This window comes from Haemaphysalis longicornis, unplaced genomic scaffold (genome assembly GCF_048455015.1).
Source record: "Haemaphysalis longicornis isolate Haplotype H1 unplaced genomic scaffold, Haemaphysalis longicornis Haplotype H1 scaffold_9, whole genome shotgun sequence".
NCBI lineage: Eukaryota > Metazoa > Arthropoda > Arachnida > Ixodida > Ixodidae > Haemaphysalis > Haemaphysalis longicornis.
The window spans coordinates 127,625,772-127,637,826 of record NW_027526460.1 but is presented as its reverse complement, the minus strand read 5'-3'; the positions used below and the strand labels follow the sequence as shown (position 1 = coordinate 127,637,826).

Here is a 12,055-nt window from a genome sequence, read left to right as displayed (position 1 = left end):
ATTCTTAGTCTAGCTAGAGATAATAATTTCCAGTTTGCAGGGTTTTTTTCTTCTTCCAGCTGGACTGAAGGCTTGTTCACACTTGTGACAAAAGCGAGCGAAAGCGGCGGAAATTCCATCGCTTTGTCGCGCGACGACCACTTTTGGCGAATGGTCAGGACCCATTTTTGTCGTCGTGCGACAAAGCAACAGAATTCTCGTCACTTTCATCGTAGTGCGAACGGCCTTGGCAAATGTTAGCTGGAAGTAATAGCTGTTAGCTGGAACATCTCAATGAGCTATAAAACTGAATTTCTAAAAATTCTGCCTATTTCTAGCTAGAAGAAATTTCTGGTCAATAATCCAGCTAGAAAAAATATTACTTTCCCCTTAATTAGTCACTGTTAATATTGACTAAATGGGACGAGCTCAGGCGGAGCAATTGCCGTCATATCCAGCCAGGCTAGCACCATCTGATCCCACACAACCACCACCACATAGCATACAAGGCAGGAGGTCTGTGCCCGACAGGCCTGCTCTGCAGATTCCTCACTACGAATACTGGCCAGGTATTCGAGTTTTGGATTGCTTTTAACTCAACCTCATTAAAAAGAAACACGAGTTGTTACTTTTGTTATCAGTTGCTACTCATTAAAAGTAACACTGGTCAGTTTTACGAGCTGAAATGAGCATGCCAGGTTTTGTTTTGGCAGTGTTTGTGGCCTGCATTTTAGCAAGCTTGTCCAGTGTTTGAAACAATATATAAAGGATGCTCAACACCAATTTCAAAAGGATTTCTACTTTGTGGCCACGCCCAGGCTGGGGTGACGAAAGGAGCATGGCACAGAAAATGATAGCTGCGCGGTTGTTCGGAAAAAAAAAAGGCATACTTACTAAGCACCACGTGTCAACACTGAAGGAATGCTGCAAGAAACCGTGCTTATTTTACTGAAAAAACTTCTTTTTTTTCCCCCAATTTCGCGGCTCTTGCAAGCTGAGTGGAACAGCAGCTGCTCCAACCTCGCGTGGTCGGCGTGCATTTGCTTGTTCGTGCCTTTGCTGTACAAGCATTTGCTTTTTGCAGTGGACAACAATGTACGTTTAATGCCCTCAAGCTTACCTAGTAAGGCTGCAATCACTTCAGCAGTGTTTAAATCGCCACAAGTCGACAGAGTACAGTTTAACCTTGACATAATGAAGTTCACAAAAATTCGCATTTTTTTTTCCGTTACATCCAGGTTTTCGCTACATGCAGGTTTTGAGTTAAAGCTTGTGGGAATGAAGCAGAAACGAAATCACAATGATAGGCATCAGTAATGCTGAACTCAGCCTTGTTCAAGGATGTATTCCACACTGAAAAACTGCGCGATTTGTGCTTGCTGCTACTACATGGCCCCTGAATTCACAAAAAAGTAACTAAGTATCACTTTTGCTTTTTGATACTTTTCGGTGCCTTAACACATTTCAAGAAGCAAATTTTTGCTGAAAGGGTGCCTTTCCGCGAGCTTCATCTCTTTTCTGCAGTCAAGATTGTTGAAGGGATGCTAGCTGGGACACTGTACCGGGTAGTGACGTTCTTCTTTCTCGCCGGCGGAGACGGCATTTAAAATTGAGAGCTTGCCTTCAAAAAACAAATCTTTCCGTATTCAGGCAGCAGAAATCATCCATGAACCCATACCACAGACATCAGGGGACACACGGGACTACAAGCCGGCAGGCAGGTCTAGCACCTGACCGACATTACACTCACACATGGAAACGCACGAGACATTGCAGTGCGGGCAAAATTCGCTAAATTGGTGCATTTTACCAGCCGATTTTTTAGAAAAACGTAAAAAAACCTTGACTCATCTGTGTACCGAATTCGTTACATCCAGGTTAACCATCACAACTCCTTTGTTGCATAGAGGTCGCAAACACATGGGCTTCAATAGAGGCAGAAATGGGGAAAAATTGCACCCACCTCCCCACGAGTACCCATCCATTTTCCCCCACAACTGCCCACAATGTGACATCCCTCTCACAACCTACCACCTTGTTTATTCATGTCCCCACCACCCCCACCCCATTCACTCCCCCTCCCTTGAGCAGTGGGAGTCTGCGCTGACCAGCTCGGCGCCGGAGCATCAAATCGCCCTGGTGCAACGAGCCCTGGATTCGGCGCAGGCTCGCGGCCTCCTGGACGTAGGAGGCTGACCACGTCCCTTTCCAGCTCCCTTGACTGCTCAATAAAAAATGTTTTTTACCACCACCTCCCCATGAGGGGAACCCTGTGTAGATGCGATGCATTGTGGGGTTCACTTGGTGTTTCCATTGGATTGATTCTGAAATCGCGTGAAACGTGTCGGGAACGCATATGATTATTATGTTTTATGATTATTATTATGTTTTATTGGCCAATCTTGGTCAATCTCTCTAAGTGGTATGCTTGGGGCTTCGCTGTCGCAACGACCTTTACTCCATCATTGTTGCTGTAAGTGGGACCTTCTTTTCTTTTATAGCAAGTGTTAATCATTGCCCCATCATGTGTTGTATCAGTAGCTTCTTGACGTAGTTTGAATGAGTCAAGGATATAAGGCGAGTTCATAGCATTTGATTCTGTCTCGGTTTTGTGGCGCAGTGGGAAGAGCACCATGTACCTCGCGTTCCGCCCACAGGGTCGTGGGATCGAAACCGGGCGCCGCTAACTATTTTTTTTATAGTGTAGGGGGAGGGGTGTGGACGGGCAACAACGCCGTATGGAGGGACAAGGCGAGTGAATGAGATGCAGTCGCATCTAAAACTTCGTTAAATCCAGGAATGTGTTACATACAGGTTCGTTACATCCAGGTTTAACTGTATTTGATAGCTCTGCATGTACCTACATTTTTGCCTGCTGCCCGGTCCCTTAGCCTACATCTGCCAAGGTAGTCTGCAGCAATGCAAGGCTTTTTTTCTGCCCGCATTCATACAGTTTATTTGGTTGGTCCACCGATGGCAGGTTGCACTCAAGCAAGATGTTGTTTGCATCACATAACAGAACAACCCTAGGGTTTTTTATTCGATGGCTCCTTACCACTTAAGCATGAAGCAGTCTTTTCACCAGCAAAAAGTGCAAAGATGGCGTCGCAAAATGGCAAGTGTTTCTTGCCCTAAAATGTGTGCACGCGGCTTCCTCAGAACTTCCAAAACCAAGATTGTAGGTAAAGTGTCATCCTTTATTTAAAATAGTGCGCTCCACATATACATGCATAGATGTTACGCGTGAAAAACCTGGCAACTGCGAAGACTGCAAGGACGAGGAGTACTTTCAAGCACACTTCATTTTCACCACTAGTAGCGGCACTCCAGGCAAATGACACACACACTATATTCGTCCTGAGATGCACATGTAAACATGGTATAGTAATAATAGTAATAATAATAATGACGTCCCCTACAATGAAAGCCATCCCTCGAGGAAGATCAGCATAGTACACCCTCGCCACAAATGCATCGTTGACACCAGCTGTGCTGGACAACTAATTCTCATTAGAACGTTCGGCCGGCCGACATCACAGCCTTTACCAAACAAGTCACAAAATCAAACCCCAACATGCAACTGCAGCTGTTTTCGTCACTGAGGCAGTTTTTGAATGTCGGCGGGCGGCGACACATCGCTAAGCAGTCTTGCGGGACCTCTCTAGACTGGGTAAAACTCGAAAAGAGAGAGGGAAAAAATATTATGAACAAGAAAACTGCACGCGCTGAGAGACTTTTCATTGGATGACAGTCTACAAACCAAACAGCAGAACTATTTGTACGATTTAGTGTTCCCTTGCCTGCACTATCTCTATAAAGAAAGGGCCCCACTCTTTGTGGTGACTCTATTCTCTCACCCCCATTCACACATACAAGCTTGAAATATACAGTGTGGGCAGCAAGTTGACGCGTCTTGGAGAACTTGCTCTATGAAGCCTCACATCATTCACACACCAGTGACACCACTTGCTTGAGTCAAGCAGAATCGAGCTCACATCATAGCCTAGCGTGTCTTTTGGTTTTTCAGGTCTACGGCGTAAAGCTACAGTTCCCACTGTAAACTCCACCCTTGCAACGCAAGCTGTTTTCTCAATCCAACTTCTCAACACCTCCACAGGTGGCAAATACTAAAGAAGGCACTAAAAGGCAAAACCATGTTGCATTTTTGTCCCTCGGGGTAGCTAAGATCAACAAAAGAAGCCGGAACAAATAACTTTCTTAGCTTCAGGTCACTTTGATTAAGACAGAAGTCAAAACTGGGCAGACGATACACGAGACACAAAGAACACCTGTCCTGCCTTGCATGCGCCTATCTCCCGTGTTGTTTGAAACAAACACGAGGTTTTTCTCGCAAGCCTCTAAACCAAGCGGCTGTCACTTGATCTTGCCCGTCTTCAAAATTTTGGGCTCGGACACAAACAAAAACAGAACTGCCTTCCACAAATAAGTAGTTAAATTGGGCCACGGTTCACCAAAACACGCGCACATTGCAATTCGCTTCAATAATGAACACGCCTATGCAAACAGTTAAGTTCACTCAACAATGTGAAAAACAATCACTCCTCAGCTCCCTCTGTTCTTCTGACAAACAGACGAAGACAACTGTGACAATGCAACCAAAACCACACGACCTGGTCTTGGCTTGGCCTGGCCTGGCGACTAAAACCACGCGGCCAAACACGTTTCCGAGCCCCAACATAACACCGTCTCGTACTAATCCCAGTATTCTGAATCCTTCCTCCACTCAAGCCTCCAATAGAGAAGATCCTTGAAAGTGGTTTTCGCATGTAAAAGCATTGCAGTACCGTCCACTCAGCTGAGTCAAGGAAACACACGGAGTGGAGGAGAAAGTGAGAATACGGCCCTAAGTCTGACTTGGCTAAGTGTGACTTGGCTAAGTGTGACTTGGTTGCTGTCGGCAGCCTGCAGATGTAGATGCAGATGCAGATATATAACGAGACTGAATGACAGTTCGGCTGCCCAATACTCAGATGCGGTCCAAAAAGGTGAACAATGAGTAGACACCCAGCACTCAATCCAATCCAATTCAATCCGATCCAATCCGATCCAATCCGAACACTCAACCGATTCATTCCGACAGACCCGCAGCATAAACGTTCATCCCGTGTAACAATGGGTTTTGCAAACGAGGCAGGTTGTCAGGCATTCTGCGATTCAAAGTGGCCGCAACACCTACGCCAAACTTATCTGTAACTACTCGTTCAGACATATATAAATGATTGATGCAACAGAAAGACAGTAGCTAATGCTGATAAAGAAAACTGCTTGAATAGATTACCACTACACTGTGTATTAATTAGGTACAGGAGCAGTGACGCTTCGAACACGTTTTCTTAAACGCAATGCAAGAAACGTGGGAGAAAGGCTGCCGGATCGTTTTATCCGAAAGTTCGATGCATACACTTCGATGCTTGGCAATGACAGTGTTAACAGCAGCCTCGCTTTATACAGCCACGAACTTGCAACAGTGCATGTTCCTTAGATGGTGGCTAAAACGACATTGCTTACAAACATGCTACTCTGACAAACTAAAGCAGGCCCTTCCGACACAATTCATTGAAAGTCCGGAGTAAAAAGGGAAATAAGGGTAAAAGGCAAAGAAATAAAAATAAGGGTGGAATAAACGCGGGGGTAATAAACAGGCTCGAAATAAACGCGGGGGTCCTTCATTTTCGGGCTTTGTTTTAGTGGTTTGGGTTGAAATCAGGCTCTGTTTAGAGTCGTAAACTCGGCTTGTAAACTGGGAAGGTTTGGGCTTAATTGCTGACAAACAAAAAATAATGTCCAGCAGCAGTAATACTCTCTAGCACTGGAAAAGCGTAAGGGGGAAGGGACGCGCTCACCAGAGAACCAGTGGTAGCGGGAAAATTACGATTTCATTTGAGGCGGGCCGCCAACTTTACCATGCTATGACTCAGAACCGTCTCAAGTTGTCGTTCTAAATAACCTCAGAAACGCATTTGCTGCGATTTCCTTCGTTTTTGCAATTCTCTTCACTGGCGAAACTCGCTTTCCAGTCAGTTCTTGTGCCCAGTCACCAAATAAACAATCTTTTAGCAATCGATTAATTCACTACACTGTAGTTTTCGTTCTAGATATAGGATAATCACCAGGAATTACTTATTTAGTTCATCATTCCATCCTCAGATGCTTAAAGCTAGTGGCCTGTTTGGCGACCATAAATATCTTTGCACGTTGCATATCTTTGATCATAGGGTTTAACCCAGTCTTTATATAAACATCACCCGGGGTGAAACTACCAAAAATATCAGGTTTGTCCTGAAAATAAAGGACCCCATACAAACATAGGCTTCTTTCAATAACATCCGATACATTTCTAGTCGCACAGACCGAGCACCGTCTGCACGGCCTTCAAGTTCTGTCGCATACTATGGAGGATCCAGCACAGACATTGAAGCAGGCTCTCCCCAAGTGTGACCAACCACAGCAGGGCGAGTTGCAGGGAGGCATTGTTTCGGCTTTTGGATTCCGTTCCTTATCGCTCTATCAAGAACTTTCAACGGTAGTGGAGAGGCCAAGCAGAAACAGCACAGAACATCCCGGTGGGTAGCAGTCAAAGAAGTCTACAGGCACACGTCTTCCCAGAATTCATCCAGTCAGCACGAGCAGCGACAACGGGTACACGCACCGCTCTCTGCTCTGACTGCAAGCTCGAGCGCATGGCCACGCAAATACTCGATTATTAAACACGGTTGGTGTGAACACAGCCTTGTACACTAGCCTTGTACACTAGCCCTCTACACTAGCATTCAAGAACTGTGGCTTACAGTGCCTCGACAGCATGAACTGGCACTAAAAAGACAGGTACAAGGTGCTACGTTCACCTGGACTCCTTCCCTTCCCATCGGAACTATGGCTTCGTGCATATATCCCTTGGGACTCTTGCCAGTGTGTTTAGAACAAGAAAAATGTGATGTCAAAAAAAGAAAAAAGGAGTTGGGAACGGAGCTGGTTCAGAAGCCCAACCAGGGAACACTTCCATGGAAAAGTTCTTCCTAGCTTTTACTTGAAACGCTGGCTGACACAGAGACCTGACAAGAGCACCCTTATCAGAGCTCTGGCGAGAGAGGGAACTGATCCTTACTGGGCTCGCATGGAAAACTCGTGGACATCAAAAGGCGCGGGAGGTCCCAGTATCGCAGCAAGTGGCACCAACGTAGTCGCTAACCCAAAGTTTCTCTTCGCACCACGACCTTCGTGCTTTGGTCTTGCCGTGTTTCTCGCGTTGCAGGGGGTCCTTTTCTTTTTTTGGTGAAGTGTTGCACAGCCAAGGAACGAGGCGGAGCGATGCACACTTGAACGGCTTTCGGGGAGAAAAGACACAGCACAGCTTGCTCTGAAATCCGCTTCCAGGATGGGGAATACTGCCTCGCGGCAACGTTGCTGGCCGGAGAGAGAACGAACGCTTCTTCTCGGAGAGTGCGTGGGGCCGCCCCGTGGTCAGTTGGTGTGAGTGGCCTGCTGCCGCCGCTTGGTCAGCAGCCGGTTGTTGGTGTCGGTGAGCTTCTTGAGCTGCACCGTGTCGTAGTCGACCCGCATGGTGGCCAGCGCCTGCGTCATTTCCTCCTGGGCGAGAGGGCAGACGAGGTGCTCAGCACCGCGCCATGACACTAGACTATTTTAATCGACCAGATTTAGGCGAAATCCCCAAGGTGGAGTAAGTTTCTGTAAAGAAAAGTTTGCCATCCACCTAAATGCAGCCATACGGCTACAAAGAAAAGCTATACAGCTTTCTCAGAAACTTTCTCGGAAACTATACAGCTTTCTCGGAAGCAGTGGTCCCGGGTTCGAATCCTGGACCAGGACGAATTTTTCTTCAACTGCGAAGTTTCCGAGAAAGCTGTATAGCTTTCCTTTGTAAACGTATGGCTGCATTTAGGTGGATGGCAAACTTTTCTTTATAGACTATTTTCAGCAACATTTCGAACCTCGGAAGGAAGCGGGTTTTATCCCGGCTACAGCATCCGCTTTTCAGATGGGGGCAAAAAGTAAAAGCCGCCTGTTTGTTGATATTTCAGTACACGTTTTGAATGAATTTTGACCCCTAGGCGGACAATATTCATTCAAAGCCCTCCATAATGGTGCATTTCATATCCCAGATTTGGCTTCACCCCGTTAAACCCCCAAAATTTCAGTTTGAGATATTTCAAATCACACAAATGCTCAAGCAATACTCCACAACACAGACTCCATTCGTCCCATGAAGTGCATGCAGTGTTCCCATCTCAAAGTTTGAATTGGGGTTTTACATGCTGGAGCTACACATAGTGGAAAACTCTGAATTAATTGCGACCACCCGGGGATCTATAACTTGTGCCAAAATCTCAACACACAGGCATTTGCGGTTTTAACCTCCGTTGAAAAAAATGGCCACACAACCGCAATCAAACCCACGTCCTTGAGCTCGGTAGCACGATGCCTTAGCCACTGAGTCACTGTAGCGAGTCTCGTCATTACAAACGAACACCGAGATAACAGTTGGCTTTAACGAAGGAGGCACCATTTTGTTGACTGTACCCTCACTTCTCGAGAAGTGCTGTACCTTATGTGACACGCTGCTTAACTATTCAACAACGACAGAAACAGCGCTAAGCACGAGACAACCAGTGCAAGCTGCAAGAGAGTTTTTGTTGAATCTGGAACATAATCCGAGAGGTTCAGCAAGAACATAGTGAAATATAATTTGACACATCACCGATGTCTCGTCTTTGGCACAGTTTGTCTCAGAGCTCTTCGATGCAGGCAGTTGCAAAACTTCGCCTCAAAAAACGGCCCGCACCTGGACCCCCTCAACTTTGGATCGTGTATACGCTAGCGCCACCGTGGCCACCACACGCACTATCCAAAAAACACAAGAAGTATTCAAACTAACAATTTAACGTTACAAGTTTATTTTAAAGGTGCATAATTATTTATTTTGGCAATTCCCTGCCATTCATTGCTTTCTTAACACAGGTTATTATGTTGCGATTGTTTTTGCGCGGCCCTTGTGCAGGCACTCACTCGCCCGCAACATAGGTCCAACCAGAAGTACAAATTTGCAGTTGTTGCTTGGCCTACATCACACTGTACGCAAAAACTAATCCAGTAGCTGATCAAGTGGCTCTAAATAATCCTTTCAAGCTTGCATAAAGCCGTCAAAGAGAAATTTTATTCCATTTTTCGCCACCGGGAGACTGCAGATAATGCGCAGCAGACGACGCATCTCGATGACCCCACAGTCACACTTTTTTTCGCTACTCTAGCTTCGAATGCATATAAAACACTTGCATGGTTGAACACATTGGGGCCCTTCGGCACAACAAATTTCTGTAAGCACTGAAATACCATTTTTCGCCCAAGTCGTCAAGTGGCAAAGCATGTTGTATAGTTTATTTTGTCACCAACAGATGCTGCCACTGTATGCAAAAATAAAAAAAAAGTGAACCAATTGTAGGGCTGTTTTTTTGTTGCATGGGGCCTATGGGGAGTTTCGCAACTCCTACTATATCAAGTAACTCTGAGTTTGTATCTGTACTTTCTGCTCTTGGGTTTGTTGCAGAAATCTGCACAAATTTCCACCTGCAGTGAAGCCAGGTCAGAGGCTCAGCTTGGCTATTGAGATGTGACTATGCTTTATAAGCTCAGCATTACTGCTTTACTGCGACAGGGGGAAATGCATGCTGAGGGTGCACGCTAAAGGCAGCACTGCCCTCCTAGTTTAAAATGCTTTAAGTGCACACTTCGTTGTGGCCCTTACAGTGTTCTCTGCCCCTCATGATGGCACACCTTTCTAGTGACTGTAGACATACGACAATAAATGGTACATCCTGCTGCTTTCATAGAATGTTATGCGCTTCAACTGTGTCCATTCCCTGCGGCGCGTCGGGCAATCTCCCGCCAGTGTTTTCGCGATTTATAATAAAGCAGCCGGGCCTATGTACCGCATTTTCTCAATTTCATGCACCCCGAATTCCAAGCACACTTCAGCAAACACGAAGTTGACATCTTAACACAAATGAACTCTGAAAACGCAGGACATGCTCAGAATTGACAAAACACATTACATGCATGTTGCAAGAAGGAAAGCTACGAGGAAGCACGGACAATAGAGAGTTTTAGCATACGGTGTCTTCCGTACGTTCCACATGAATCGTGTGTATTGGGACCCAACTGCGTGCACGGCCTGCCAGCGAAACTGAGCCACCCTACCGGAACGAATGCACAAATGCCCAGTCGAGTCCCAGTACGTGCAGTACACACGGAACAGATTGTATTACAACGAAAGTAGGTTTTGTGCATCAGGATGACTGGACGCACAAAGTATGCGTTCCAGCTCTGAATGCCACTCCAACCAGTGGTAGGTTTCTGAATTACCAGCTACCCCAGTGAAAGAGTTGTCCTTGCAGCATGCTCATTGGCTATATGCCATGCCAGGTACACCTCAGTCTGAACTCCCCCTTTTCTCATAAAGGAAAATAGATAAATAGATTGATTGATTGATTGATTGATTGATTGATTGATTGATCGATGCATGGATTGATTGACTGATGTTAGCTCGCACTCCCTTTGCGCACAGTGTTAGGCCACACCATGCCGCATGCCTGTCCATCTCTCATCGTCATGCGGTCCATTACCACGGCAACCAGCAGCACGGCCCAGCTTGGCGGGAGAGGAGGAGAGGTGCCCACCTGGACTTCCGGCCACTGGTCGCCTTCTTCGCGAAGCACCCGCACAGAGTGCAGCGGCGTCTGCGGCACCTCCGTGTACTTCTGCATCGGGCCACAGGGGGAGAGAGAAAAGAAGAAAAAACAAGACACTCGGTTAAGCCCAGAGTACTTCACATTTGATTACGACTAAGCAAGTTAAGCCTGCTCAGCAAGTCAAGCACTGAATGGACCGCTTCCTTCCTGCGAACGCAATATTTGTCTGCCTTGTGCTAATGTACACATCAGTTACGTTAATGTAAATAGATGTACTACATTAAGCATTCGCTTCTCATTGTATCGAACACGTCACGAGTTCATCATTTCAACCACCATCCTCGAGAACTTCAAATCAGGACCACCCTGCTAAGCCACCTGCCAAATCAACCCAGATGACTTGGTTATGGATTGCCATCGGACTTCGAGAAAAACCAGCCTCACATCTGTACTTAGACACACTGTTCTGTTTTTGTTTCTTCAGCGAAAAGAGCGTGTGCTTGCAAGCAAAGTTTGTAGCTTCGCACTGGACATGCAAATTGAGGGCTTATTTTACTTTGTTGGCTTGAAGTACTATTACGGACCACTACAAGATGGATTAAAAAAGGGAGTGGTACCAGAAAACAAAACAAATCGAAGATCAACTTCTTCACCTTAAGCAATGCATCAGCACACCGCATTCCTCAAAGTTTGCGTGCGGATCTTCATTAGGTTGTGCCATGTTTTCATTTCCCGTTTCAACGTACCCAATCTAAGACTTGTATTGAAATTACTTTGACACTGCACAGAAGGATTGCCCTGTTTATCTGCTTCTGCAATTGATTCACCAAAGCAATTACCCTACGTCACTCTCACGGCTGCGTCTGCCCCACGAACTTGACAACTTGACGTCACCACTCTTTCTCACACTCTGTCATTCTCTGTTATTCTGCCGCTGTGTGTCCACAGATCACCGTAGAAAATTTTTTCTGACACGTCTTGTCCATTGCTAACGCATGACAGAACCAAAACACACACATATGGATAGATTTACACACAAAAACACATGCAAACATACACAGCGATCGGCAGTGAAACGGCGCCGCGCTGCTGGATGACATTTCAGTGCTGGCCCAATGCATGCGTACCACTGGAGAAAACAAGCTTCACGCCACAAAGAAAGACCGTCACGTGTTTTGAGGCATCTTGTGGATAAATATGCATTTCTGGTTCACTACTGCTGCGTGCGTGTTTTTTGCAGAACAGGTCAGGTTTTCCCGGAATTTGCTTGTTATCTACATCGTAATTCTGTTATTTCTTTTCTTGTGTAGTGAAGACACCCCCAAATCGAAGCCAACTTTTGTAAAAAAAAA

The 12,055-nt window shown here is 46.0% G+C and overlaps 1 protein-coding gene across 2 annotated transcripts in view; it reads right to left on the bottom strand.

Moving 5' to 3' along the window:
* Positions 1–3,155: 3,155 nt before the first annotated feature.
* Mapk-ak2 (MAP kinase-activated protein kinase 2) overlaps positions 3,156–12,055 on the bottom strand; it is a 99,644-nt gene continuing 90,744 nt past the window's right edge. The window contains exons 9-10 of one of the 2 annotated variants that reach the window (XM_077683826.1): positions 10,638–10,772; positions 3,156–7,587 (exon numbers count right to left, since the gene is read on the bottom strand). In XM_077683826.1, the coding sequence (XP_077539952.1) occupies positions 7,462–7,587; positions 10,638–10,772 (261 nt within the window). In that variant the 3' untranslated portion in view covers positions 3,156–7,461. The remainder of the gene's footprint in view (positions 7,588–10,637; positions 10,773–12,055) is intronic. The other variant, XM_077683827.1, reaches the window with a different exon arrangement.